At 43.1% G+C, this 26,566-nt stretch overlaps 1 protein-coding gene across 1 annotated transcript in view; it reads left to right on the top strand.

Annotated features, from left to right (window-relative positions):
• STK31 (serine/threonine kinase 31) overlaps window positions 1-26,566 on the top strand; it is a 57,293-nt gene that overhangs the window by 7,861 nt on the left and 22,866 nt on the right. The window contains exons 5-13 of the mRNA XM_066584690.1: window positions 2,853-3,002; window positions 6,921-7,270; window positions 9,635-9,926; window positions 12,129-12,244; window positions 15,562-15,721; window positions 17,777-17,899; window positions 18,303-18,482; window positions 20,415-20,531; window positions 24,236-24,355. Of these exons, the coding sequence (XP_066440787.1) occupies window positions 2,853-3,002; window positions 6,921-7,270; window positions 9,635-9,926; window positions 12,129-12,244; window positions 15,562-15,721; window positions 17,777-17,899; window positions 18,303-18,482; window positions 20,415-20,531; window positions 24,236-24,355 (1,608 nt within the window). The remainder of the gene's footprint in view (window positions 1-2,852; window positions 3,003-6,920; window positions 7,271-9,634; window positions 9,927-12,128; window positions 12,245-15,561; window positions 15,722-17,776; window positions 17,900-18,302; window positions 18,483-20,414; window positions 20,532-24,235; window positions 24,356-26,566) is intronic.

The raw sequence follows: 26,566 nt of genomic DNA, 5'->3' as shown, positions 1-26,566 counted from the left end.
CCACCCCTCCCACTCTCCTCACTTTTTACCCTTTAAGGTAACATCTATTTTTATTCAAATTTAACCCCAGACTGGAGGTTGCAGCCCTTTCTTAAGGTTCATTGACACGACAAGATGATCGCTCAAAATTCGCTCAAATGGCAGTTTGAGTGACCGTTTTGAGCTCACTTTGCATGAGCTCTTAAAGGAGATGTCCCGCGCCGAAACGGGTTTTTTTTTTTTTAAACCCCCCCCCCCCCCCGTTCGGCGCGAGACAACCCCGATGCAGGGGTTAAAAAAACCACCCGCACAGCGCTTACCTGAATCCCGGCGGTCCGGCGTCTTCATACTCACCTGCTGAAGATGGCCGCCGGGATCCTCTATCTTCATGGACCGCAGGGCTTCTGTGCGGTCCATTGCCGATTCCAGCCTCCTGATTGGCTGGAATCGGCACGTGACGGGGCGGAGCTACACGGAGCTACACGGAGCCCCATAGAGAAGAGGAGAAGACCCGGACTGCGCAAGCGCGGCTAATTTGGCCATCGGAGGGCGAAAATTAGTCGGCACCATGGAGACGAGGACGCTAGCAACGGAGCAGGTAAGTATAAAACTTTTTATAACTTCTGTATGGCTCATAATTAATGCACAATGTACATTACAAAGTGCATTATTATGGCCATACAGAAGTGTACAGACCCACTTGCTGCCTCGGGACAACCCCTTTAAGTAGTTAGCTACTTAAGAGCTTATTAGTGTGTAAATGAAGCTCATGCTGTTTGCTGAAAACTGCGGGTCCACTGTCTTCTGTAAACAGCTGCTTTGTTCTCCGAGCTCTCAGCTGGTATCCCGCTGAGCTGATAGTGCCGAGAACAGCAGGAGCTGCTTTGTTCTCGGAGCTATCGCTTAGAGCTCCGTGTGGGATACCAGCTGAAAGAATGCTATCAGCTGGTATCCTGCTGGGAACTCAGCATAGATACTGATCAAGCTCATCACTGCTTTTTAGCAAGCTATAGTGCATGAACAGAGCACGATGGTCACACGTTTAGACACAATGATTATCGCTTAAAAGATGGCTTTTGAGCGAATCTTGAGCGATAATCATTATCTAAATAGGCCTTTAGCCTTAAAGGGGTTGTCCCGCGAAACAAAGTTGGGGTATACACTTCTGTATGGCCATATTAATGCACTTTGTAATGTACATTGTGCATTAATTATGAGCCATACAGAAGTTATTCACTTACCTGCTCCGTTGCTGGTGTCCCCGTCTCCATGGTGCCGTCTAATTTTCAGCGTCTAATCGCCCGATTAGACGCGCTTGCGCAGTCCGGTCTTCTCCCTTCTGAATGGGGCCGCTCGTGCCAGAGAGCTACTCCTCGTAGCTCCGCCCCGTCACGTGTGCCGATTCCAGCCAATCAGGAGGCTGGAATCGGCAATGGACCGCACAGAAGACCTGCGGTCCACCGAGGGTGAAGATCCCGGCGGCCATCTTCGCAAGGTAAGTAAGAAGTCACCGGAGCGCGGGGATTCGGGTAAGTACTATCTGGTTTTTTTTTTTAAAACCCCTGCATCGTGTTTGTCTCGCGCCGAACGGGGGGGCTATTGAAAAAACAAAAACCCGTTTCGGCGCGGCACAACCCCTTTAAAGTCATGCTCCATCCCTGCAATCCATGCATGCTTCCTTATGTATTTTACTGCCCTTCAGTATATACACACAAGCCAGTTTATACACACAGAAGGGAGGTAGATTATTCTCAGTATATACGCACAGAAGGAAGGTAGATTATGCTCAGTATATGCGCACAGAAGGGAGGTATATTATGCTCATTATATGCGCACAGAAGGGAGGTAGATTATGCTCAGTATATGCGCAGAGAAGGGAGGTAGATTATGCTCAGCATGCACGCACAGAGGGGACGTAGATTATGCTCAGCATGCACGCACAGAGGGGACGTAGATTATGCTCAGCATGCACGCACAGAGGGGACGTAGATTATGCTCAGCATGCACGCACAGAGGGGACGTAGATTATGCTCAGCATGCACGCACAGAGGGGACGTAGATTATGCTCAGCATACAAATCATTTCTCTAGGCCTTATAGTTTGAGAAAAGAACTATCTCGTGTATTGCGGATTTTCACTGTTTTTAACGCTTAGAATTGAATATTGAAGTAGCGACCCCTTTACTTTTCCTATTAGGATTTAAAGAATAGTCATTTCAAATTTCATGTTTGTGTGGTACAGATGTGTTATTGGTTACATTACATACGGGGTCACTTACTGTCGCACTTAGAATTGAATATTTAAGTTGCTACGCCTCTACTTTTCCTATGTAAGACCTAAAGAATGCTTGTGCCAAATTTCAAGTTTGTGCGGTACAGATGTGTTATTATTGCGTTTGGAATTGAATAATGAAGTTGTGACCCTTTTACTTCTCCTATTTAGAACTTAAACAGTGGTTGTGCCAAATTTCAAGTTTGTACGGCACCAAGAAGTTAGAGAATTGGATTAGGTACATTATATAGGGGGAGTCACTTACTTTTGCACTTAGCATTGAATAATCGAGTTTTGACCCCCTTTACGTTTCTTATGTAGGACCTAAAGAATGGTCATGCCAAATGTCATGTTTGTAGGACAGCGGGAAGTTAGAGAATTAGATCAGTTACATTACATAGGGGTGCACTTAATTTTGCAATTGGCATTGAATAATTGAGTTGCGACCCCCTTACTTTTCCTATTTAGGACCTATAGAATGCTGCTGCCAAATTTCAAGTTTGTACGCCACCGGGAAGTTAGAGAATTAGTGGTCAGTCAGTGAGGGCTTTTGCATAGATAAAGTAAGTGGTGAAATCTTGTCTCTTGTTTTATTTACCTAGTGTGCAGTAAGTTACATAGACTACGGCAACTCAGAAGTTTTAGATAGATCCAGCATTGTTGAACTTCCTGAGGAATTACAGTCGACACCTATTGCACAGAAATATCGATTATGGGGGCTTCAGCTTCTGACAGCTTCAGACATTGAACAGGTAAGTCTAACCCTTTAAGGACCAGTCTGTTTTGTACCTTAAGGACCAGACAAATTTTATGAATTTTACCCATGTGATGGTTTTACGGCCCTATTTTTTTCCCTTTAGCTATCAAAATTATTTTTGCTGCGTTTTTTTTTTCCCCGTGACATATAGGGCTATTTTAATTTTTTTTCACTGACTTTTCCCCCCCGTTTTTTTAGTTTAATTGGGGGTTTTCACGCCCAGCCAATATACGGCGTCTCTCTGCAGAGGAAGGAGGCTGGAAGAGCCGGGAGCAGTGCTCTGAGCTCCCGCCCCCTTTCTGCCTCCTCTCCACCCCCCTGCACTATTTTCAATGAGGAGAGGCGGGGCAGGGGCGGAGCTAATTTCCCAGAACTTAGCCCCCTCCCCGGCCCCATAGTGAAAGTTTCACTTCTACTTTCACTTTTGGAGTACACAGTTTTCATTGAGCGCTGTGTATTCGGGGAAGAAAAAGGCAGAAAAGGTTAAAAGCTTCTCCTGCACTCTCTCCTCTGGGTTATTAGCTGTGACTAACAGCTGGCAACCCCTCCTGCCTCTGATTGAAGCTTAAAGCCCCACGGCTAGGCTTTGAGCCCAGGACCAGGTGCCATATATTTACAGTGCCTGGTCCTTAATGGGTTAAGTTGTTCTCAATTTTAATGTCACATATATTGCTGTTAAAGGATTCAGTAGTATAACTTGATTACAAAGGTGAAGCCCAATTTTTTGGGATTATGTAATGCTGTATACATCTATATATACATCTTTTGATCCAGGTTACACATACTTGTCCAATGTAAGGCTTTACTCACACTGTGTTTAGGACATGTATGGTGATTGTTTCCATAGACCATTATTGTAGGGAAGCTTCAGCTGCAATGACATATTCACAAAGCCACCCTGTGTCTATACTGCCTAATGGTTGGTTGCTTACTTTCACATATGTTATATCTTAAAGGGGTTTTCTGGAAGTAAACTATTGATGACCTATCTTCAGGATAGGTCCTCATTGGTTGGTTGACGAGGGACCGCCACTTAGTGTCTCCGCTGATCAGCTGATAGAGGCCACAGGGCTTGAGCAAACACTGTGGCCTCTTCTCAGACCTGTGACGTCACTTTCATCGGTCATATAGCCTGAGAGCATCTCAGTCCCATTCTAGTGTATGGGGCTAATCTGTGATATTAGGCGCGGCTGCTATACAGTGTATTGCATTGTGCCTGGTCAGGACTGAAGTGACAGCGGCGTCACTGTTGCTTCAATCAGTTGATCAGTAGAGTTCCCGAGTGGTGGACCTCTGCCAAGTATTAAGGATCTATTCTGAGGATGGGTCATCAGTAAGTTAGTCTAAAAAAAAACCTTTAAAGGGAGGCTGACAGGTTCCCACAGCACCATAAACAAAGTTATACTAGGTTATATCTACGATCACAATTTTTATATGGCACAGAAATTTGTTGCATGCATCAGATTTTGCCGTGTGAACGGGGGATGTGCTGTAAACGGTGATGACGCTCTATGAGGGATTAATGAATGATCATTCCGTAATAGTGTGACAAAATGGACTCGAAGGTAGTATGAAAGTAAGGAGACTGGACACGGTTGCAGAGAATAACCCAGTGACTTTACTAAATAATAAAACAGCCTAAGCAGTTCAAAAGAAAACAGTGGATGGGAATAAATATAATAGTTATGTAATATATACCGTATATACCGGCGTATAAGGCGACCCCCCAACTGTCACCTTATACGCCGGTATACAGTGGAGAAAAAAAAAAAAATTCATTACTCACCTCCCACGGCGTTCTGTCGCGCTCCGGCAGGATGTCGCTCGCTCCGGCAGGCTGTCGCTCGCTCCTCGTCCCCGCCGCAGCATAGCTTTCTGAATGCGGGGCCTGAAATCCCCGCTTCCAAAAAGCTAATACACACGCCGGCAGCCATGACATCATTGAATGGCTGTGATTGGCTAAAGCACACGTGGCTTCAGCCAATCACACTATTCAATGACATCATTGAATGGGTGTGATTGCTAACACGTGCGCCTTCAGCCAATCACAGCCATTCAATGCTGTCATGGCTGCCGGCGTGTGTATTAGCTTTCTGGAAGCGGGGATTTCAAGCCCCGCATTCAGAAAGCTATGCTGCGGCGGGGACAAGGAGCGAGCGACAGCCTGCCGGAGCGAGCGACATCCTGCCGGAGCGCGACAGAACGCCGTGGGAGGTGAGTAATAAATTTTATTTTTTTTTTGTATTACCGGCGCATAAGACGACCCCCGACTGCAGAGCAGATTTTTCGGGGTTCAAAAGTCGTCTTATACGCCGGTATATACGGTAAACAAGCATATGAGGGGCGTTCATTAAAGATTTCCCCTGACCCACTTCCTGTGGACTGAGAGCAATGAATCTTGGCACAGTTATTAATCCTTCTCTACATAGGTGCCACCTAGGGACACACACTTCTCCCATCTTTGTGCAACTGTAAACACCTCACTTGTAGAAGGCGACCGGTTGCTCCAAAAGCCACGTTGTGACTTAGGAAATCAGAGTCTCCTCATCTGGAAAGTGCTTGCCCTTCAAAAATGACTTAATTGTTGGAAAGAGGTGGAAGTCCGATGGTGGGAGGTCGGGGGAATAAGGGAGATGCGGTAGGATTTCATACCTGCAGCAGCGTGCTTCCATCTGGGCAACATGTGAGTTGTGAATTGGTGCATTGTCTTACTGAAGGCGGACACCTTTGGTGAGCATGCCACGTCTCTTGCAATTTACGCAGCATGGTATGCCCCAGTAATCGTGGTACTCATTGCTAGGAAATCTGTCAAGACTATTCCGTGCTGGTCCCAAAAGACTGTGAGCATGACCTTATCTGCAGAGGGTTGGGCATGTGTCTTCTTTGGAGGCAGTGATGCTTCCATTGCATCGACTGGACTTTAGCCTCAGGATCATAGAGATGGACTCAGCGTTCATCCTGTGTGATCAGTCTGTTTGAAAAAGTCCTCCTAGCACAAGAGCCTGGGAGCATTTGACTCGTTCCTGCTTCTGGAACCCAGCGAGCTGATACCTTATGCATATGAAGATGGTCTTGGATGATTTATTACACAGACCTCACACTAATCTTGACATTTTGGGCTAGTTTGCGAATGGTTACGCAACGGTTTTCCAAAATGGCAGCCACTTGCTGGATGGTGTATTCATCGATAGCTGAGTGGGGTCGCCCTGAAATTAGAGCCTTTTCCACCGAAGTCCAACCACATTTGAATGTCTCTGATCTCATCGAACGTCTCTCTTGGTGTGCAGCCTTTCAAGTAAAGTATTCCACTGGGTCCATCATCAGACCTCGCACCACTTCAGCACCGGTAAAAGAAAGACTGTTATCAGTTCAGAGTTGCAAATTGGCACGTAGCCTATAGAGACTTCTATCATTACACATGTGAAGTTTCGGCATCCTGTGATGAATAGATGTGGGTCAGGGGAAACCTTTACCTCGTACAAAGTTAATAAGTAGTCACTTAGCTTCCATTGAAGACTTGCTTGGGAAGTTCGTTTGTTGTATGCACTAATGCCCAAGGTTTGGTAGGTGTGCTTGAGAAAGGTGGATGAGTTCAGTAGCTCTCTAACCAAAATGAGCTTGCTGGTATGACATATATTCAGCTTTTATATCCACAGTCTTGATGTATCTATATTGAAACACACCAGGCCTCTAGATGAGTAAGCCCCCCTTCCCTTACAAAGCCCCTACACTGGTATTATAAAGTTAAAAAAAAAAAAAAGTTGGTTTATAGTATTAAAGTTTGTATGTTTCCCAAGTTGTTTTACAACCATGACCTCTTCTTTATATGTGCTAAAGCTACTAGATAATTTATCCAGTATTGGTTTATCAATGTGTTTTTTGTTTTTTTTTTTGCTGCTTTTTCATTCTTTAGGGCTTAAAATTTCTCACGCAACTTGTAGGGGACCAACAAATATCTGTGCAGCAAAAGGCGATCTACAAAGATGGCACTGTTGTTGTCCAAGTGTCACATAATGATCTGGACATAGGAGAGGAAGTGGCTAAACAGGGTTTTGCCTTGCGATCTAAACTAATTAGCTCTCCAAACGGTGCTTTGGAAACAATGGATGCGCCAGCAAATGAAATTAGATCACCGTATTCATGGCAAATAAAAAGTATAGAAAGGCTTCCCATGCGAGAGCCTAAATCTTTACCCATGTTCAACCAATGTAGCAGTGGATCAAACAAGGAACATTTTGCAAAGAGCAGTTTTCAAGCCCCAAGGTAGGTGCACAGTTCTGGCTTCTGCACTTTTTTTTGTCACCTTCGGGATCCTTTTCTCTTTCATCTCTCTTTTTGGGTTATTTTGCAAGTTTAGCCGGTGTTTCCTGTAAGGCGTGGTCTTTCCTTTCTCTGCTCTCTAATATATATGTCTACTCTACTACCTTCGTATCTCAGTCTGACCTGACACTGGAAGGTGGGATTTCTGTGAAGAATGCAGTTATGATGTATAAAATGTGTGTGAAGAACACTTACCTGCTGTGCTCACATGTAGATTACACTGTCCATATCACATTAGAACCACACACTTGGCGTATACACCAGGAAAATGTTCCGGTGAGATACTAAAGGTAAAGCTTGAGCCTCATTCACCCGGCGAAGGGCACATAGTACCCTTTTGGCCTACATTAGGCTTGTACACATCTGTTTTTTTTCCCCCTGCATGTATTTTCCTATATAGAATCGTGTTGTGGTAGTAGACTATGCTATTCCATACAAAGGTATGCCGTAAAAAACTTATATCATGAGATGTTTTTTTTTTCTTCTATAGTGGGAGCCTATGTACAGTGGGATACATCACAGCCTCCCGTTGGACATTCTCCCAATGTATATCTCCGATGTAGGCTTTTTAAGGGTTTTTCCACGCATTGGAAAAAATTGGTTGAGGGCTGAGGATGACACAAAATAAAACACTAAAGCCATACTCACCAGTCAGATGTTATTTCGCCCCCCTTAGTCCAAGAATTTGCTGCATCCGTCATTGTACACATGACTACAAAGCTAATCACTGGCCTCAGCGCTCATGACTGCTGCAGCTCCTACCTGAACCGGAGTTGGGATCATCTAATCCTATCTTTAGCCTTCAGTCATTTTTTCTGAACTTCGGAAAGCCCATTTTATCATGATGCGTACAGACTTTGGCAGGAAGCAGGGCAATAATATGACTGCAGGATTAGATTAAGGGCTCCTGCCCACTGGCAAGGGCGATATCGGACTGTGATTCATGGCCCGATATTGCCCTCACAATCCTTCTGAGAACCCCTGGATGCGAGGCTGTTTTTCACACGGTAACCGCCTCGAATCCCTGAGGGGGTTCCCTTCATCCCTTTCCTTGGCTGTCACAGCTGCGGCAAGAGATCACAATGTTCTACCAATGTTTTCAATGGAGCCGGCACTGCTGCCTTTGGCCCCATTGAAAACACGTGGAAACCCCTGAATGCAACAGCCTTGCATCACTGCGGGCCTGAAGGAATCCCCAGCTGAAGCTGTCACAGCCACGGCAGGAGATTGCAATGTTCTCCTGTTTTATTCAATGGGCGATATTGCAAAAAAAAGGAGATGCTACGTTTTTTTATTTTTCATGAAGCATTGCAGGAGTGAAAACCTCGCAAATGAGAAAAAATCATTGGTTTCGTAATCATGCGTTTTCACTCGCTCTCCAATCACAAGAAAATCATATGATTTTTCTCGCCAGTGTGAAGGAGCCCTTACACAGGTGTTCTTTCATGCAACAGTGAAGTAGTGGCTGCATCAAACTAGTGCACATAGGTATGCATAGGAACACTAGACACAAAGTTGTTGTTTAAGTGTATAGCTTACACTTTAAACGCATTATAAGCGTTTGGTCACACGTTCATGGTTCCATGAGGATTGCATAATTAAATCCTCACCAGACCATGAACTTTCCTCATACAAAGCAAGCAAGTGAGTGGGGTATTTTTTATCGCATTCACATGTACTAAAAACATCTGTGCAGAAATCATTGCATCCCAAAAGAAAAAGAGTTTGCTCATTCTTTTTGTGGACTCCACACAAACTGGCGCCAGTGGAAGGGGCTAATTCTCTTGAGAATCCACTATCGTGTTTGCAGAACATCCATTGCAGAAATCTGAATATCTGCTTTGGATTTCTTCGGCAGATGCTTTTGTAAATACATAGTGGATTTTTCATAGGCAAATCTGTGATGTGTGAACATACCTTTAAGCCCCATTTACACTGACACATAATCGCTCATCTTTAGCTACTATAGAATATGCAGCCGGAGCGGGACACAGCTGCAGTCACTAATAGAAGAATACAGCTGTTTTGCATAAGCAAAGTATTCTTCTCTGCTCTGACTGCTAGTGTCCCCGCTTCGAATTCACAGCGAGAAACAGCAGAGAGAATCAGCAGTGATAACAGCCGGCTCTGCTGATAACAGCTGATCGCTGAATTCTACGCAAGCTAGAATTCAGCGATCAGCGACTCGTGCATGAAAACTGCACGGTCAGTGTATTTAGACAGAACAAGAATCGCTCAAAAGATTCTCATTGTGTCTTAATCAGCCTTAACTATCTTCTGCATTACCATTTGATATTGTTGCCACAGATCACAATCTACTGATACGAATACTGTGAAAAGTGACCAGAAGTGCTTGGAAGAAAACGCCCAGCTAAAGGAAGAGAACCGGCAACTGAAGGGTGAATGCATGCAGATAAAGGAAGCAAACAAGCAAATAAAAGATGAAAGCATGCAGTTAGATGAGGAACACAAACTGTTAAAGAGCGAGAATAAAAAACTATTGGATGACTATAGGCAACTGAAAGAAGAAAAGGAAATCCTGTTCCAAAAGTCGATAGCTCTAGAACAACACGTGCAAAAGATGCAGTTTCAGAATAAGGTATATGTATTATGATGAAAAGTCTGATTCATTGAGACGATTTGTGCCTAATTGTGTACTTTTAAACCAGTTTCATATCCCCTTATGGGCAGTGTTAGCTAATAGATTGACTAACCTTATAACAGTTAAACGGAGGTACCCATGTCAGACTCTTGTAAATCAAAGCATCAGCGTAATACCGTAATAGAATTACAGATATAGCAAACCTAAACTTGATATTTAACATGTTATAACTTAAAGTATACCTACTTTTCAGAATAGGCTGCAGTGTGTGTACGAGAAGCATGACACTACATCTGGCCATTATATTACTTGTATCCTGTATTTTCTCTCTTTGTAGGCTCTAGATCTGATTTTTTTTTTTAATTGTCTCAGCACAGGTTGGGGAAGGGGGTGGGCTCTGTTATGTCTCCTGTACATTTCACACAGACTTATTACACTTTGGCACTTTCCAGGTCCCACATCCTAGGTGTGCGCATCTGCGTTATGAGCATCCGTTACACAAATTGTTTGGACGTAGGAGAGTAGACCAGCCATTCGGATGGATTCTGCCAGCTAGACACCAGTGATGAACCTGGAAAGTGTAGTTGAGGTCTTCTGGATTAACCCCTTGTGGACCACACACAGTAAATTTACGACGATACTAGCCGATAGTAAAAATGCGGCGCTTACTAACGCTCATGCAATGTAGCAGGTCGAATCCTCGGCTGTTAGTCAGAACCGAGGCCCTAAAGGAGAAGCATAAGTGGGTTTTAACTGTTTCTGCCTTTTCCTTTTACAGGATACTTAGCACTCAATGAGCAATTATGTAGTGTAGAGAGAAAGCTGAAATGTTACTCCCAATACTGGCGATCACGTGACTCCTGGGGTGCCCCCTGCCACAGCATAGATGCAGGGTCCTAGCAGAACCAGATCAGCTCTGTTAGTGACTAATTTATCTTTCCTTCCAATTAACATGCGCATGCCTTAAATTCCATTGCTGATGCTAATGCATCCCTATGGGAGGCTTGATTTGTGGAGATCTCCCGCAAATCAAATCCGCCCGTGGACATTGGGTCTTGGTGTCCGCCTTCGGTTGGCTACTGCTGGAATCTGCATGAGGAGCTATCCCTTTTTTTTTTTTTTTCGTGCGTGGTGTGTCTGCCTCCTACTGGCAGCAGCTATACTCATGGTTTTCTGTCCCACCCAGTGAATGGCGTAGAAAATACTGTTTTAGCCTTCATACAGAAGGCACTTCAAATGCTATATTACTTAAAAACTGTTTCTTACCTTTTTTGTCTTCTATTTTTGGGTTAGTATTTCTTCAGTGTTCTGGGCACTGGTCTTTCCTCATCTATTAAAAGTAAAATCTCATTTCATTTGGGCTTTGTTCAGCTCTATCTAGTAAGGCTCTTCTAAGTGTCGGAGGCAAGCACAATTCATTGGACAGCAAAAAACTGACCTACAAAGGAGGAATACGGCTGATCTACTAGTCCAACTTAGGCCACTCTTGCACATGCGTTCAGTTAAATGCATCATTGTGATGGGGTGCGTTAAAACAACACGTGAATACGCTGAAAAATAGGACAGCGCTCGAAAAATGCAGCGTTACAAAATCCGCATTCGAGTTGAGGTCTGAGAGGCCCTGTTAAAATCAATGGGAGCGTTGTACCACGGTTAGTGTGGGGCTTGGGACATCGTGGTAAAAAGCGGTGTGTGAGAGTGGCCTTTAGGCCCCCTGTCCACAGGCGTTGTGAAGTCCTGCGGCGAATCTCTGCCGCGGGAGCCGCTGCCCGGATGCAGGAGCCGGCAGACGAATCTCCGTGGTCTGCCTATCTGACAGATGGGCTGACCGCGGAGAATCGCGGCAATTCGACACATGCTGCAAATTGCTGGCCGCGAGCAGAGAATCGCAATGATTCTCCGCTTGTGGACACAGGGCCGGTGCTTTCCATAGCAACTGAAAGAGCCGGATTCGGCATATCCAGAGGCAGACACTATTTACTATAAGTGGTCCATCCGGCTTCAGCAGTGCACTCCGGTATTTCACCAGCGCTTTGTGCCTGATCTGTGCCGAAGACTCCGAAAGCAGTGTCCAGTGCAGATATGCGTATTGTATTTAAAAGGGGTTTTCTTGACATAAACCTTTATAGGTTGAGTCGGAGTATCGTCAGGATCTCAATTTTTTTAAAATATCTGTTTCTTTGATTCATTTTTGTATAGAATGAGAGAGAATCCTTTGAAAGAAACATTAATGAAATGGAAATGCGATTGGCTTCTGCAGCAGGACACAAGCTGAAAGCGCTAATGGCCAAGATTGATATTCTTAAAAATGTTAGGTGAGAATGTTTGTTGGGATAGTTTTGTTCTTTTTTTTTTTTTTTTTTGGGGGGGGGGGGGGGGGTTGGCGGTGGGTGGGGGAGAGAGGAGTTCACTTTTGTGCATAGGGAGAGAACTGGCCCACTACCATGACTCGGAGCTCAGCTCTAAGTCAAACTTCAAAGTGTATTTATTCTGAAATGCTGCAACTTTTCAAAATAAAACACTCACGGGGGCGACCACCAAACTAGACCCCCTCCCCCAAAATAAAGGAAAGTAAAGGCAAATACGTAAAAACCTATCACAAGTAGCATTGGATGATGCCACACTAAAATTCGCAAATAATTTAGGGTGGTAATATTTGATAGTCACTGGTTATTCATCCAAAATCTTTTTACAAAGGTGATAGGCCAATCTTGTAAACTGTACCCCAGGGCAAAGCAACAAATGCCATATTAAACAAAAAGGCATAGTAGAGGTGCTCGGAAGAAGTAACCCTTTATAGCATTAGGGCTAATTCCCACAGGTGGATTTCCGCCGCATATCACGCGGCGGAAATCCGCGGCTTTGCCCCACAGCTATTAGGTTCTATTGAACCTAATAGCGCAATGCTCACGGTGCAGAATTCCACAGTGGAATTCCACTCCGTGAATTCTTCCGTATTCACCCGCGGCATGCTCTATTTGCCGCGTACGTGCGGACTGCTTCCATTGCACTCAATGGAAGCCATCCGTCACGCTATCTTCCGCTGTGTAGCACAGCGGAAGATGGCGTGAAAAAGCTTCCCCGCCTACCGCCGGCACATTCGTGCCGGAGTGTCATGCGGGACATTGGGCGGCGGATCCGGAGGTAAGTATGGGGTCTCTGGGGGGGCTCTGTGACGGGCTCCGCAAGCGGAATACCGCAGCGGAGCCTGTCACGGCCGTGGGCATTAGGCCTTACACACGTGAAACAAAGAGTATAAGAACTCAGTGAGAGGGTAGCCAAGGGTTTACAAGAACATTATCATCTTGATCAGGTAATGAATGTTGTTCTGGATTGGTGGGTGGGAGCTATTTGTCATCCTTTGACTCCCTCTCACTAAAACTGGGTTTAGACACAACGATTATCACTCAAAAGATTTTTTGAGCGATAATTGTTGTATGCATTTTTTTACAGGGGGGTCGCTTGTCTTCTGCATCCAGCTGTTCTCTGCTCGGAGCGCCCAGCTGTTATACAGCCGGGCGCTCCGAGTGGGGGATGAAGAATACAGCTGGACCGCTCTGTTCTTCATACCCTGCCTGTCTTCAGGGAGCTGGATACGGCTGAAACAATAGTATCAGCTGTATCCCGCTGTGAATCCCTGATGAGGCTGATCATTGGCTTCCAGCATGCTGAAAGATCAGCAATGGCTTAACGAAAACTGTATGTCAGTGCAGTTAGACACAACGATTATCGCTCAAAAGATGGCTTTGAGCGATTTTTGAGCGAAAATCGTTGTGCCTAAAAGAGCCTTAAGTGGGTGCACAAACATTCTTTTGGTATTGGTATTAAGGGTTACTTTGTGTGAGCACCTCTACTCGGGCTCTTTATTTTATTTATTTTATGTGGCATCACAGTGATAAAATGCAGTGATATGAAAACCGAGGATGAGACAGTAGAGAGATAATGCACACAGTAGGGGCACAACTTGCAATGGGTTGTGTCCTGTACCTTCAGGAAATAGTCACTTTTTAAAATATTTGGTACTTTTTTTTTCCCCTTTACCTTCACCCCCTCCTGGCATCTGCCGTATACGTACGTTGGATGCCAGGTGTCATTGTATAGTGCGAGCTCAAGGGTCAAGTACGCTCTATATGCTACTTATATCAGCTGTTGACAGCGAATACCCATCCACAACAGCTGGGATTGGAGAGGACTCGGATCCCTGCAGTTAACCCTTTAGAGGCTGCTATTCTGAACGGCCAAGCAACATGCTGGAAACATCTTCACTGTCGAATGACTACCATGGCAGCCTGTGCCCTTGTTAAGGGGTGTTCCCATCTCTGCTTTTCATAGCAGAAATGGGAAACTGCTGCCATGGTTACTGGTTACACAGCCGGAGACTACGGAAAGACACGAGTGCTTACTGCAACGGGACTTTGAACTCTTAGGGCTCTTGCACACTGGCGATCGCGATATCGCTGCGTTTATTTTAACACAAATGTCAATTTTTGTGCGATGCGTTTTTTAACATTAGAAAGTCCTTTTGACATTCATGTAAAAAGAAAAAAAAAAAGCGATATTGAGATTACAAGTATGCAGGAGCCCGAAGTTACAGAAACTGTGCAGGGCGCTCTGCTGTTTTCCTTGGCTCCCGTTCACTTCAATGAGAGCTACTGAAGCGGCGCTCAGCTGAAGCACTTGACTCTTTCCGATGGGTGGCCAGTACAGTGTGCCAGGTTTTCCCTTCTCGGTCATAAAGAGCCAGGATGGAAATGCCCCTTTAATGGGATGCCTATAAAAGTAAGATATCTTGAAGTAACCCTCAGCCATTGAAACCATACTCTACTGGATTAAAAGGATATAAATGCCAGAACCCTTGCCCAGGCTTCACTTTTATCTAAATGCCTTGAAACTAAGCAGATTTATCTCACTCATTTAGGCCATATTTGCACGGGTGAACACGATATCGATTTGAGAAACTTGGACTGATATTTCACTTGTAAACATGCGTTTTTTTTTTACTTGCAATGCGTTTTGTGAAAAAACGCAGCACTGCCCATGTGATTTACGTGCGTGTTTTTTCATGTGCATGAAAAATGTAAAAAAAAAATCGCATCACGCGAACATGAAAATCACATCTACATGCGAACCTGATTTCTTTTTTTTTTTTTTTTTGCTCCTGCAGAAAACAATGGGCAATATCACACCTCAAAAAATAGAAAGTGCTGTGATTTTTCTATTTGAGAAACAAATTGTCCCTGTGTATAAACACGCAGAAAATAATGGCTTATTTTTTTCATTCGAATTCCATCCTTATCGAAATCGGAAGGCACTCGTGTGAGGAAATCGCCCATGTAAATAGAACCTGGTTATTCCGCAGCACTGTGCGCAGATTGGCATAGTCTCCTCTAGTAAGCCCTGTTCCCTATAAACGCTTCTCCTCCTGTGTACTACAATGTAGAATGGGCCGCTGTGGTTACATATGAACTTCATATTGCTTGAGAGAGTCTTGCGCTTTGCTTTACAATTAAATGACACTTGAACATGAACTAACAGAACAGGCATGTGTGCTACATTTGGGGAAACTATAATTTAGTGTATCTGGGTAATGCTTGAATATAATCCTATGAAACCGGCCTCTATATATTGTCAGGCGGGAAAATATCAACATGACTGCAGCTGATGATCTTCTGGAAGCCGTTAAGGTTGTCGGTCAGGAACAGCTATGTGCCCCATCTACTTTAAATATATTAGAGGAGAATTGGAAGGAATATAGCTGTGCCCAGGAAACGATTCGGGAATGTTCAGATCTGGTAAGGGTATAAAAACTTTTTGATGCAGTTTTTTTTTTTTTCATGAGTTGTTTTTAATTGCATGAACTGAACTGCTCTATCATGCTTGTGCTCACTGTAGCTGAAAACATTGTCCTGGAATGCTAGATTCAGATACATTCATCCTAAATGTGGGCTCCAGAAAAAAATATTTGTGACTTATCTGGCTAAAACACATTTTTTTTTCATCCCTGCACCCCTCACTTAATTTTTACACTGGAGGTAACTACCGTATATACCGGCGTATAAGGCGACGGGGCGTATAAGACGACCCCCCAACTGTCACCTTATACGCCGGTATACAGTGGAGAAAAAAAAAAAAATTCATTACTCCCCTCCCACGGCGTTCTGTCGCGCTCCGGCAGGATGTCGCTCGCTCCGGCAGGCTATCGCTCGCTCCTCGTCCCCGGCGCAGCATAGCTTTCTGAATGCGGGGCTTGAAATCCCCGCTTCCAGAAAGCTAATACACACGCCGGCAGCCATGACATCATTGAATGGCTGTGATTGGCTAAAGCACACGTGGCTTCAGCCAATCACACTATTCAATGACATCATTGAATGGGTGTGATTGCTAACACGTGCGCCTTCAGCCAATCACAGCCATTCAATGCTGTCATGGCTGCCGGCGTGTGTATTAGCTTTCTGGAAGCGGGGATTTCAAGCCCCGCATTCAGAAAGCTATGCTGCGCCGGGGACGAGGAGCGAGCGACAGCCTGCCGGAGCGAGCGACAGAACGCCGTGGGAGGTGAGTAATAAATTTTTTTTTTTTTACACTTTTTTTTTTTTTGTATTACCGGCGCATAAGACGACCCCCGACTGCAGAGCAGATTTTTCGGGGTTCAAAAGTCGTCTTATACGCCGGTATATACGGTAATGTACAGAAGAGATGTCCATGCAGTGCAGCCTCCTGTCTGATGTCCATCAAGCAGTATCTTGATGTTGAGATTTGTCCATGCTTTATCTTTCTATTCTCTGCTATCAATCCCATGATGCATCAGCACGTCATTACATGACCAGCTAGAGCTTGTACCAATCCTGCCTGCTGGAAGGACTCTAATTATTATCATTACTTTTTTATAGTTGCCTAAATAATCTACAGAGCATAAATATACAATCAGGAGGCTGAGCTATTATCTTCATTATAACTGGAGCCTCTAATCAGCGGAAACTGATAGTTGTGCCCTGAAGAGCTTGTATAGTAGTGTCCGTCACACAGGAATTATACCGACTGATAAACTGACTTTGAGAGGAATGTAAAGCCAAGTAAATCTCAGGTGGTCAGAATGAGATCCCATGACCCACCTAAAGAGGACTACTCCAGGAAGCTTCAGATAGAAAGGAATAAGCAAGATAACTCACTAGAGTGGTTCCTTTAGGGCGGCTGCACACGACTGGGTCGGATTCCATGCGCAAGAGCCCACAGTGGAATCCGACTCTGTACCCAGCTGGCATCCGCACATACCTCCTTTTCTTCTTGGCCGGCTGTACTATGGATGGTCCGCACAGGGAGCCGTCGGACATGCGCAGTACAGTTTTCTTTTTGTTTTGTTTTTTTTATTAAATCCGTGCTTTTTGGGTACCCGTGACCTTTCCACAATTTCATTGCGGAAGGTCTGCGGGGCGCGCGGCTTTCATTGACTTCAATGTAAAAAATAGAGATGCTGCGTTTTGGGGCTCTGAGCTCCTCCCCTGATCACGTCGGTGACATCATCACAGGTCCTTCATTCCTGTGCACTGAATGAGGGATTTCATGTGATCAGTGACTGGGACTCCACACTGCTGCTGTCCAGCTCTGCTGGTTTAACACCTATGATGACATCACCGTCATGTGATCAGGGGTGGAGCTCGGAGCCCTGAGACTCATTACATGATGGTGACATCATTACAGGTCCTGTAAACACACTGCTGCTGCCTGGCTCTGCTGGTTTAGGACCTGTGACCAACTCCAATCCCTTTCGCTATTAACGTATTTTTCATTTGACACATACTTTTTTATTTTTTATTTATTTTTTTTTAATTCCTTTTCTTCTAACTCAGGTTGAACTAGACTTGCTTATAGAGGGACGGAACAAGGCGAAAGAACAACTAAATGTATCTGTAGATGCCTTTGTTATTGAGGTTGACCAGCTGCCGCTTGAATCCAGACTCGCTAAACTTCAGGTATGAATTGAAAGAGTTGGGTTGTAATTTAAAAATTCTAATATATGAAAGAGAAAGTACTCTGAAATATTGTAGACTTATTGCTACTGTACATGGTTAACCTCTGGCTATAGTACTATTTGAGTGCCACTGCTGACAGTGTAATAATAGTCTGAAATGTTTATCTAATGCTAATAAATTCTGGTGATTTTTGATCCTTTTGTTAAAAAATTTTAAATGTAACTTCACCTTTTTCATTTTAAACTTCACACATATATACCGCTAGTTAATAAGAAATGTAACTTGGTACTGCATATAAAAATGTAGTAATTGTATACTGCTCTGGCTGTCCTATTTACCTCTGGTCACTGGGGCCATTTCATGTGTTTTGGTTTTTCCCCTACGTTCTTTGGTTTCCACACAGGTGCTACTGAATTCACTTGAAGATATGTATGGGGCGTCTTGCAGCTGTGAAGATTCAGATGTTGTGTTTCAGGAGTTTTATAATTGGAAAGAGGCAAAATTAGAAAAATTCAGCACTGTCAGAAGTGACACTGACAGCTCTCTGGGCCTTATGTGCACATGGTTGTCTGACATCGAAAAGGTATACCTGCCAGAACGATTGCATTTTCTTAAGGCCCTTTTAGACAGAACTATTATCAATCAAATCACGCCAACGACCCAATGATAAACATTCACTTTTTTTTCCCCATCCAATTTCTGCAGGCATAAAAATCATCGTTAGCTCGTTTACTTATCGTTCAGTTTAAATACCGATCATTCAGTTCTCATTCACTAACGCAGCGAATGTGAGCGACTGAACGATTTCTCGTTTAAACGCACCAGAGATGTATCTGCCTTTGTAAACGGGCTACCTCTGAAGTCATTCGCTCGTCCAGAATCTAATTTTTTTGCATAAAGTGTTAACCCCTTCCCTCCCTATGACGTAATGGTACGTCATGGAAGCAGGTTACTTCTCGCAAAAATGTGGTACCCTTACGTCATAGGGATACAAGATCATGACAGATCTCGCGCTATCCGGCAGCGGGAGCCGGCTATTCTGCTGCAACAGCCGGCTTTGTGACTTCAGCCGGCTCTCGCTATGTTATCACGGAGAGCCCGGCTGGTTGCCATGGCAACAGGACGCCAGATACTGCATGGCAAAAAGCGTTAAGAAAAACATTTTTTTTAGCATTTTATCTCCCAAAAAAAGCAATAAAAGGATTTTTTAAAAAACGTATGTACCCCAAAATGGTACCAATGAAAACTACAGCTCGTCTCGCGAAAAACACGCCCTCACAGAGCTCCATCCATGGAAAAATAAAAGTTACAGGACTTTGAATGCAGCGATTTTAGAAAAAAACAATTCCAAAAAAAGGGCTGTTATTGCAGAAAAGTAGAAAAACCTAAAAAAATATAAGAACTTTGGTATCGTTGTAACTGTACCGACCCGCAGAAAAAAATGTAGTGTATCATTTATGCTGCATAATTAACGCTTAAAAAAAAAATCTATGGCAGAATTGATGCGTTTTTCTCTCCCTGCTATCATAAAAAAATAAGTTTACAATATGGTATATGTACCCAAAAATGGCACCAATAGAAACTGCAGTTCGCCACGCAAAAAACAAGCCCTTATACGGCCGCGTCGACAGAAAAGTAAAAAAGTTATGGCTTTTTTGAAAAATGGAGATGGGAATCTACCAAAAATTGTTTGGTCCTAAACGTCAAAATAGGCCATGTCCTTAAGGGGTTAATGGCTACTGATGGCCATTAACACTTTATCATCTTCATTTGCATGTAAATGGGCCTCTACAACCGCTTTACAGATCTCAGTGTGTGTCATTAATCACAAGCACAGCTGTATTTTTCTTGTAGGGGGGTGCTGGCAGTATACAATGTTAACTGCTGACACCCCGTGGCATAAAAATATAAGTTGGCTTAGCGTTAGGTTTAAAATGCAGTCGTTCAGCCCCTGTATTCGCTTATACAGGTATTACAAGGACTGAATGATTCTGGACGATTCTCATTTGAACGAAGTGAACGATGCATTTGCCTGTCTAAACAGGCCGCACGAGTGCGAACGATCTAGCGGGATGTCACTTCCTCGTTCAAATGAGAATCGGCTCATCTAAAAGGACCCTTACACTTTGCTGCTTCAAGCTGTTTTGCTAAGCTATGGTCCAAACATTTCTTCTACTGTTCATCAAACGAGTCTGCAAAATTACTGACTAGGCAGTTTAAAGACCCAAACGCCCATCGGAGATCCCCAGTAAGCTGTCCTATGTATACTACAGTTTTATTTAATGGGTTACCTATAACAAGGGCTGCTTAATAGTCCTAAGTTCCCCGGATGCTTTGATCATACACTGTGCTGCGTACTCAAAGTGCAAGTAATCCCTAAAGATGTGGCCTATACCCTCTGTTGGACACACCATCGATGGAGAGCTCAGGATCTGTAGCATATTAGTCTCCTTTGTTACTAATTTATTGTATCTAAGCAACTGTCTTTTTACAACAACTACTTTTGTTCCTCAAGTACTTTGACCTAAAGTCAGACATCACATTCGGTTCTTCTGATGACGTGTTTGATATCGACAACCTCCTGCAAAAGGTTGATTGCAACGTATCCAAGGAGCTGGAAATTTCCCTCGTGGTATGTATTGTGTTTTCCTATTTGAAACTGAGTAAAATAAGCTGCAATCAAAACTGAGAATGTGAATGGGCTAGTAATTTCCTGGTTAGAGGGCTTCACTTTGAATGAGGGCTTAGAAAAAAGGAAAACCAAACCAGATTGCCGTGTATTGAGAGTTGCGCTTGAATCTTGGATGCAGCCTACATTGGTTACCTGCCCGTGTGTGGTCCGATCCCTAGGGACCTTGGATATTGTATGTTCTGGTCTCTTCTGTGATAGTGATGGGAATAGGACTTGCTGGGATTTTTTTTTTCACTTGGACCATCAGTCTGCGTGAAAAAGTGTCCATGTCAATATCCTCATAGACTATAATTGGTCTGTTGCTGTCCTTTAAACACGCAAACAGCTCAAGAAAAAAAAATCTAATACACAACGTTCCTCCGTTATGATACTTGGCCGCTGTGTATGCCTACATCTTTGCTTGGTGAGCCAGTTTAGTTTTTGCAGTTCGCAGAGAGTTTACCTCCAGTCGCCTCTTCTCACTAATGAGCTTCCACCCTGCCCTCCTTGCTACTGTCATTGTGCAGCTGCTAATCGAAGTCTAGGTAATGTGAAGTGTTTAATATCTAATGAATTTTCTTAATTAGATTTGCAGGGATGTAAGGTGTTAAAAACAACTTACAGGACTTATTACAAGACATGACTTATTTTCACTTGCTGGTCACAGCAAATTATTTTTTTCACATAGCCATATGATGGCTTATTTTAGGGAATCCGTTCTATTTTTCAATGCTCCCTTTTTCCACAGGCTATGCCGTAAAAATCTGATAGATACAGGGCCTACCCCTTGGATGGGCAAGTATTGCCAGAATGGTTGTCCCTGTAGCCACTGATGGCCGGGAATATGTAAACAGCCAAACTGGCTGCTCTCTATGCTGTTTCTGTAACTCTCATAGATGTGAATGGAATAGAAGACTGAGTCTCAGAAAATGAGTAGAACAGCGGGCTTTACTGTTTCGGCAACTTGGGAACTGTGAAAATGGGTAGCACAGTGTGTTGCCAGCATTCCTGCCTCAACCATGCTTGACTGATACAGAAATAACTCTTTAATAGTTTAGGATAAAAAAATAAAGCTAAAGGATATCCATATAATGTGCCGAGGCCGTTACAACAATAAAGACGGAAAACAGGATTTTTGTTATCGTAAAATCCATTTCTCGTCCCGTTCATTGGGATATAGCTGCTGCCACTAGGATGCGGAAACTAAGCAAAGAACAAGTTAGTCCCTTCTACCAGCTATATCCCTCCTGAGATCAATCAGTTTGTATGTAAGCAGTAGGAGAGAACAAAGTAATACACAAAGGTGATCAAAACAGACCGTAATAAATAAAAACTCAATGCTCTAAAGTGTGTTCGTAGGTGATCAGTAGATTATGTATAAAGTTTTTACTAACTTGAATGACAAGTTTGCGAAAACATTGGGGAACCTCCCCAGGAATCCAGGTTAGCCTCTAAATTATCACGCGTTCATCCAGGTTTTTTTTTTTTTGGAGATTCGGTACTATGCCGGTGTTTACTGCATTAGTAAGAGTACATTAGATGCAGGACAGCAAATGCAACATGTTTAGAAGGGCTTACTGACAAATCTGCCTCCTTTCTCAAGCATATCATACAGACATGTCAACAATATGAGCGAGTTCTTATAAATAGGCGACCAAAATTGCGTACGTGCGTGCACGCGGCCGGAAGAAAGTGGCCGCCGAATTGTATACGTGCGCAGGCCTCACTGAAAGTGGAAGGTAATTTTTAGATGCAGTTCCTTATGGATGTTCTGTTCGCATGTAGTATTCGGATAATTTTAATGTCCTCATTAAGGGAATACTAAGCATATAAATAAAGCTTACAGGCTACTATAACGTAGGGTATGTCAAGATATACCACAAATGCTACATTGCATAACGTTAAGGGTAGTGAAACTACAAATAGAAGGTACAATACGAACATATAATTATATTAAACATCTGCGTTAGAAGCATTTAGAAAAAACATGCATAAAAAGAAATAAAACATTTAAAAATAAAATGTAAAATTGAAAAGTATTTTGAAGATTATAAAAGTATATAAAATCTTATTGTCCTATTAGGTGAAGGTCTATAAAAAGAGGTAAAAAAGCACTTGGTGAGTGGTTTAAAATACTTAAAAATACTCACGTTTTACCTTTACTGTAGTGTATATGTGGAAAATAGAGTTTGCCGCTTGGGATTCTGCAAATAACATTTTTACGAAAAGGCATATAAAATTGAGCCAATAAAAAATAAATATATTAAAACTTAAACTGCTGTGGATATTTTCAGGTAAAAAGGGGTTAACTTGTAGGATCCCCCCAATGTTTGGATAGTGTGTTCCTCAGGTGTGAATGTTGAGTATTAAAGCGGGTCATGAACAGTGTTTTGCAGGACGGCTTTTAATTTTTTTTGGTACCATTTTTGGTGTACATTGATTTTTATTAATTTTTTTTTCTTAGAGCCAGTTGCCAAAAAGTGCAATTCAAGTGCTGTGTTTTTTTTCATGACCTTTACCTTGGGGGGGGGGGGGGGGGGGGGGGTAAATAATGCCTTTATGTTAATTTGGGCTTTTATAGATGAGGCAATATCAAATATTTTTAATTAAAAAATGGGGAAGTTTTTTTTTTTTTTTTTACTTATTTGCAGTACCTCTAAAAAAAACAAAAAGAAAGGATTTTCTTTTAGTTCCCATAGGAGACTTGAACTTCAATAATCAAGTACTGCAGTATACTAAGCCGTGTGGCTTAAAAGGCAGAATACATGCCGGCCCTGTGGTCCTTCACGGGTCTCCAGCCAGCCATGACAGCTAAATGGCCACCCACGATCTCACTTTGGAAGCGCCATTCAGGAGACGGAGGGCGCACTCTTTCTGTCGGGCCATTTTAAATGTCGATGCCAGAGTTTACAGCATTTAAAGGTCTAATAGCTGCAATTTGCATTATTTTCAATTGTGGCTGGGTCTACCCCGCCATGCGTGAAGCTGGCTTGGCTTCTGGGCCTACTCTTGCAACCCCTGCTGCTGGCGGGTGTGTACTCGTATCGCCACTTGCTTTGAGGGGGTCAAAATATTTATAATATAAAACTCACCTGAAAAATTGTTGCAGCCATGACTGTGTAGCTTCTCTTAATCCCAGGTCAGAAGGCTCCGATCGTCATAGCCCTAACTTTTTTAATAAATAGGTGGTATACTAGCCCAATTTCTATTTGGCATTTTTGCATCACGTTTGTCTCTACAGAATTTCTCATCATGAATGTATCTAGAAATGTTATGCCTGAAGGAAGGAAGGGGGGTCAGCTTTAGCCTTGCCATGTGTAGATACTTAGACTAATTGTATTTCATCGTAGTATAATGTTGTAGGAACAAACTACAGGGCAGACCCTTACAGCGAAGGTCTGACCCTTGTTTATCTGCTACAACGTGTTTTACTAGGACAAAACAAAAGTTGGTGATATAAAGTATTTAAAGTGCCAGACGTCCTTTTCCATTTGTTCAGTATGCCAAGATCAAAAGTCTGTCTGTGTTCTAACCATAGCAAGTGTAACTGGAAGAGGGTTACATTAGGATTACCGAGGAATCCCAATTCATGCGCGTTTTCTGTTTTAGTATAAATAATTCTGTGATCTGTGAATTGTGCTTTTACTCTTTATCATTAACTTCAGAAACCAAGTGAAAGTGACTGCAAAATAATCAGAAATGCATATGGCAGAGTTGTAAAGCTGATCTACGAGGAGACGTGTCTCATCTCGGTTGTAAAGGCAAAATATCTGGCCAGTATTGAAGTAAGTGACTTAAATCTTGATTTTGGGAATAAATCTTGAAAAGATTCATCACGTTTCCACTGGATAAGTAATAGAGGTCTGACTGGTGAGAGTCCCACAGATCAAGAACGGAGATTCCATATACTCTTCTCCTCGGTGTATTCCCTGTAATGGAGATCCTGAACAGAGCGGTGAAGAACCATGCCTGATGCCGCTTCAATCACATGGGACTGCCGAAGAGAAGTGGAGTACAACTCTCACAGTCCCACAGAGTTGAATGGAACAGCATTGCATAGGCTAGCCTGCTGCTCCATTCATGCGGGAGGTGCATTGAGGAGGAAAGAGGGACATGGGACTACCATGCTCATGGTTATTTGGGGTCCCAGCACCGAGAAGCGCATCAGTCAGACATTTATCATCTATCCTGGGAAGAAGGAATTAATGTTGATTCTGGGAATATTTTTTCCGAATAATCTTTCTATTTTGGCAAAGTGTAACAGTAGACCATTGCATTATTTTGTTAGTGTGCATTTATGTTAAAAAATGTCTTGGTGAGCGTGAAAGTACATATTTTTATTGCTACGGAGCTTTGTGTGACCATAACTAATTGCTTTGTGTGACCATAACTAATTGCTTTGTGTGACCATAACTAATTAAAGGTTCTCAAATATTTGTTTAATGCGCTAAGTATTTAACTGATATTTATATAGCTGTAATTAAAATATCTGTAGAGGGTTTAAAGGGGATTTCCAGAACTATATCAATGACTTATCCTTTACGATAAGTCATGAATTTAAGATTGATGGGCGTCCAACTACCCCTCAGGTAATTGAAGGCGTCAAGGCACTCTGTCAAGCGCTAGAGCCTCTTCATGTTTACTAGACACAGTGTCGTACTTTGCATAGCGACTGTACGTGGTGCTGCAGCTCTATGCCATTTACTTTTAATGGGACTGTGTTGGAAAATGGCAATGAGACTGATGAACGTAACTTCGCCATCGCAAAAAAAAAAACCCCACCTTAGGTGGGAGGAGGCCATGGCTCCTTCAAACAACTGATCTACAGGGGTGTTGAGTGTTAGACTCCCTTCGATCTTAAAAGCCCCCCAAAACTTTTTGTCCTTCTATATGTGTAAGTTTGCTAATAGTTTTTCTCTCTGTCACTGGGAGATAAACACCCTGGGTATAAGCAGTTGGGAAGCAAAAAAAAAGTTAGCTGCTTCTACCTTTTTTTTTCTAATAAATTCTTTATAAATTTTCATATAAGAGTGTAAGTAACAACGGTGCTTCATGAAAGGCTGCAAAGATCGCACTCAGGCCCGGAAGCATGTCTCTGCCTGACCATAGTAAAATAGTACAGTGTAGTACAAATAAGGAAAACAAAATTGGGAGATCGGCGATCAGTTGACTATTTTAGCCTTGTTGGAAATTGTTCTCACGTCATGAGGTAGGGGGATTCTGCAAGAAAAAATATCTTGATGGGGAAAAGAGTTGAGTGAAAAAATGGGGAGTGGAAAGAGAGGGAGGGGATGTTGGAAAAAAAAGGGGAGGGAAGAAAAGAAGGGAAGGGATTATGCGAGTGAAGAGAAGAAATGTGTAGAATAGAGATGAGTGAGCACGCTCGGTAAGGTCAGTTACTCGAGCGAGCCTCGCTCATCTCGAGTAACTGCCTTCTCCGAGCGTGCTCGGGGGGAGAGAAGGGGGGGGTGAGGCGGGGGAGTGAGAGAGATTGAAGGAAAAAATAAATTTAATTTAATTTATTAATTAATTGACTGGTTTCTTTTCCTCAATTTTGCTGACTTCTGTTTGAATTTTTTTTCATGTTTTATATATTTCTGGTCTTTTCTTATTTGTTCTTCCCACTGCTTGACTACATAGTGATTTTGTTCTGTGTCTGCAGGAGGTGTAGGTTTATCCTATCAGACTAGCTAACACTCATTTGTGCTACCAGGGGACAATGGATCATAACATACTATACTGTCAAGCTTCTAGAGGTTCTTTTGAGCCTATCTCTTAGATCTGCCTACCTAGTGGTCCTTTTTGTTCTCCTAGGAAAAAAAACCCAGATGACATGCAGGTTCTTGACTTCTACAGCGTAATGACTTTGTTTCCACAAACTTTGATGCGCAATCCCAACTTTTTTTCTTCGTCTGTTTTACTGCCTCTCGCAGCATTTCAGGATTTGCTAATAAGTTGTCAGTGAATCAGAAGTTCTGTCAGGATCTTCAGATCTT

This window comes from Eleutherodactylus coqui, chromosome 12 (assembly GCF_035609145.1).
Source record: "Eleutherodactylus coqui strain aEleCoq1 chromosome 12, aEleCoq1.hap1, whole genome shotgun sequence".
Taxonomy (NCBI): domain Eukaryota; kingdom Metazoa; phylum Chordata; class Amphibia; order Anura; family Eleutherodactylidae; genus Eleutherodactylus; species Eleutherodactylus coqui.
This window is presented reverse-complemented; position numbering and strand designations above follow the sequence as displayed.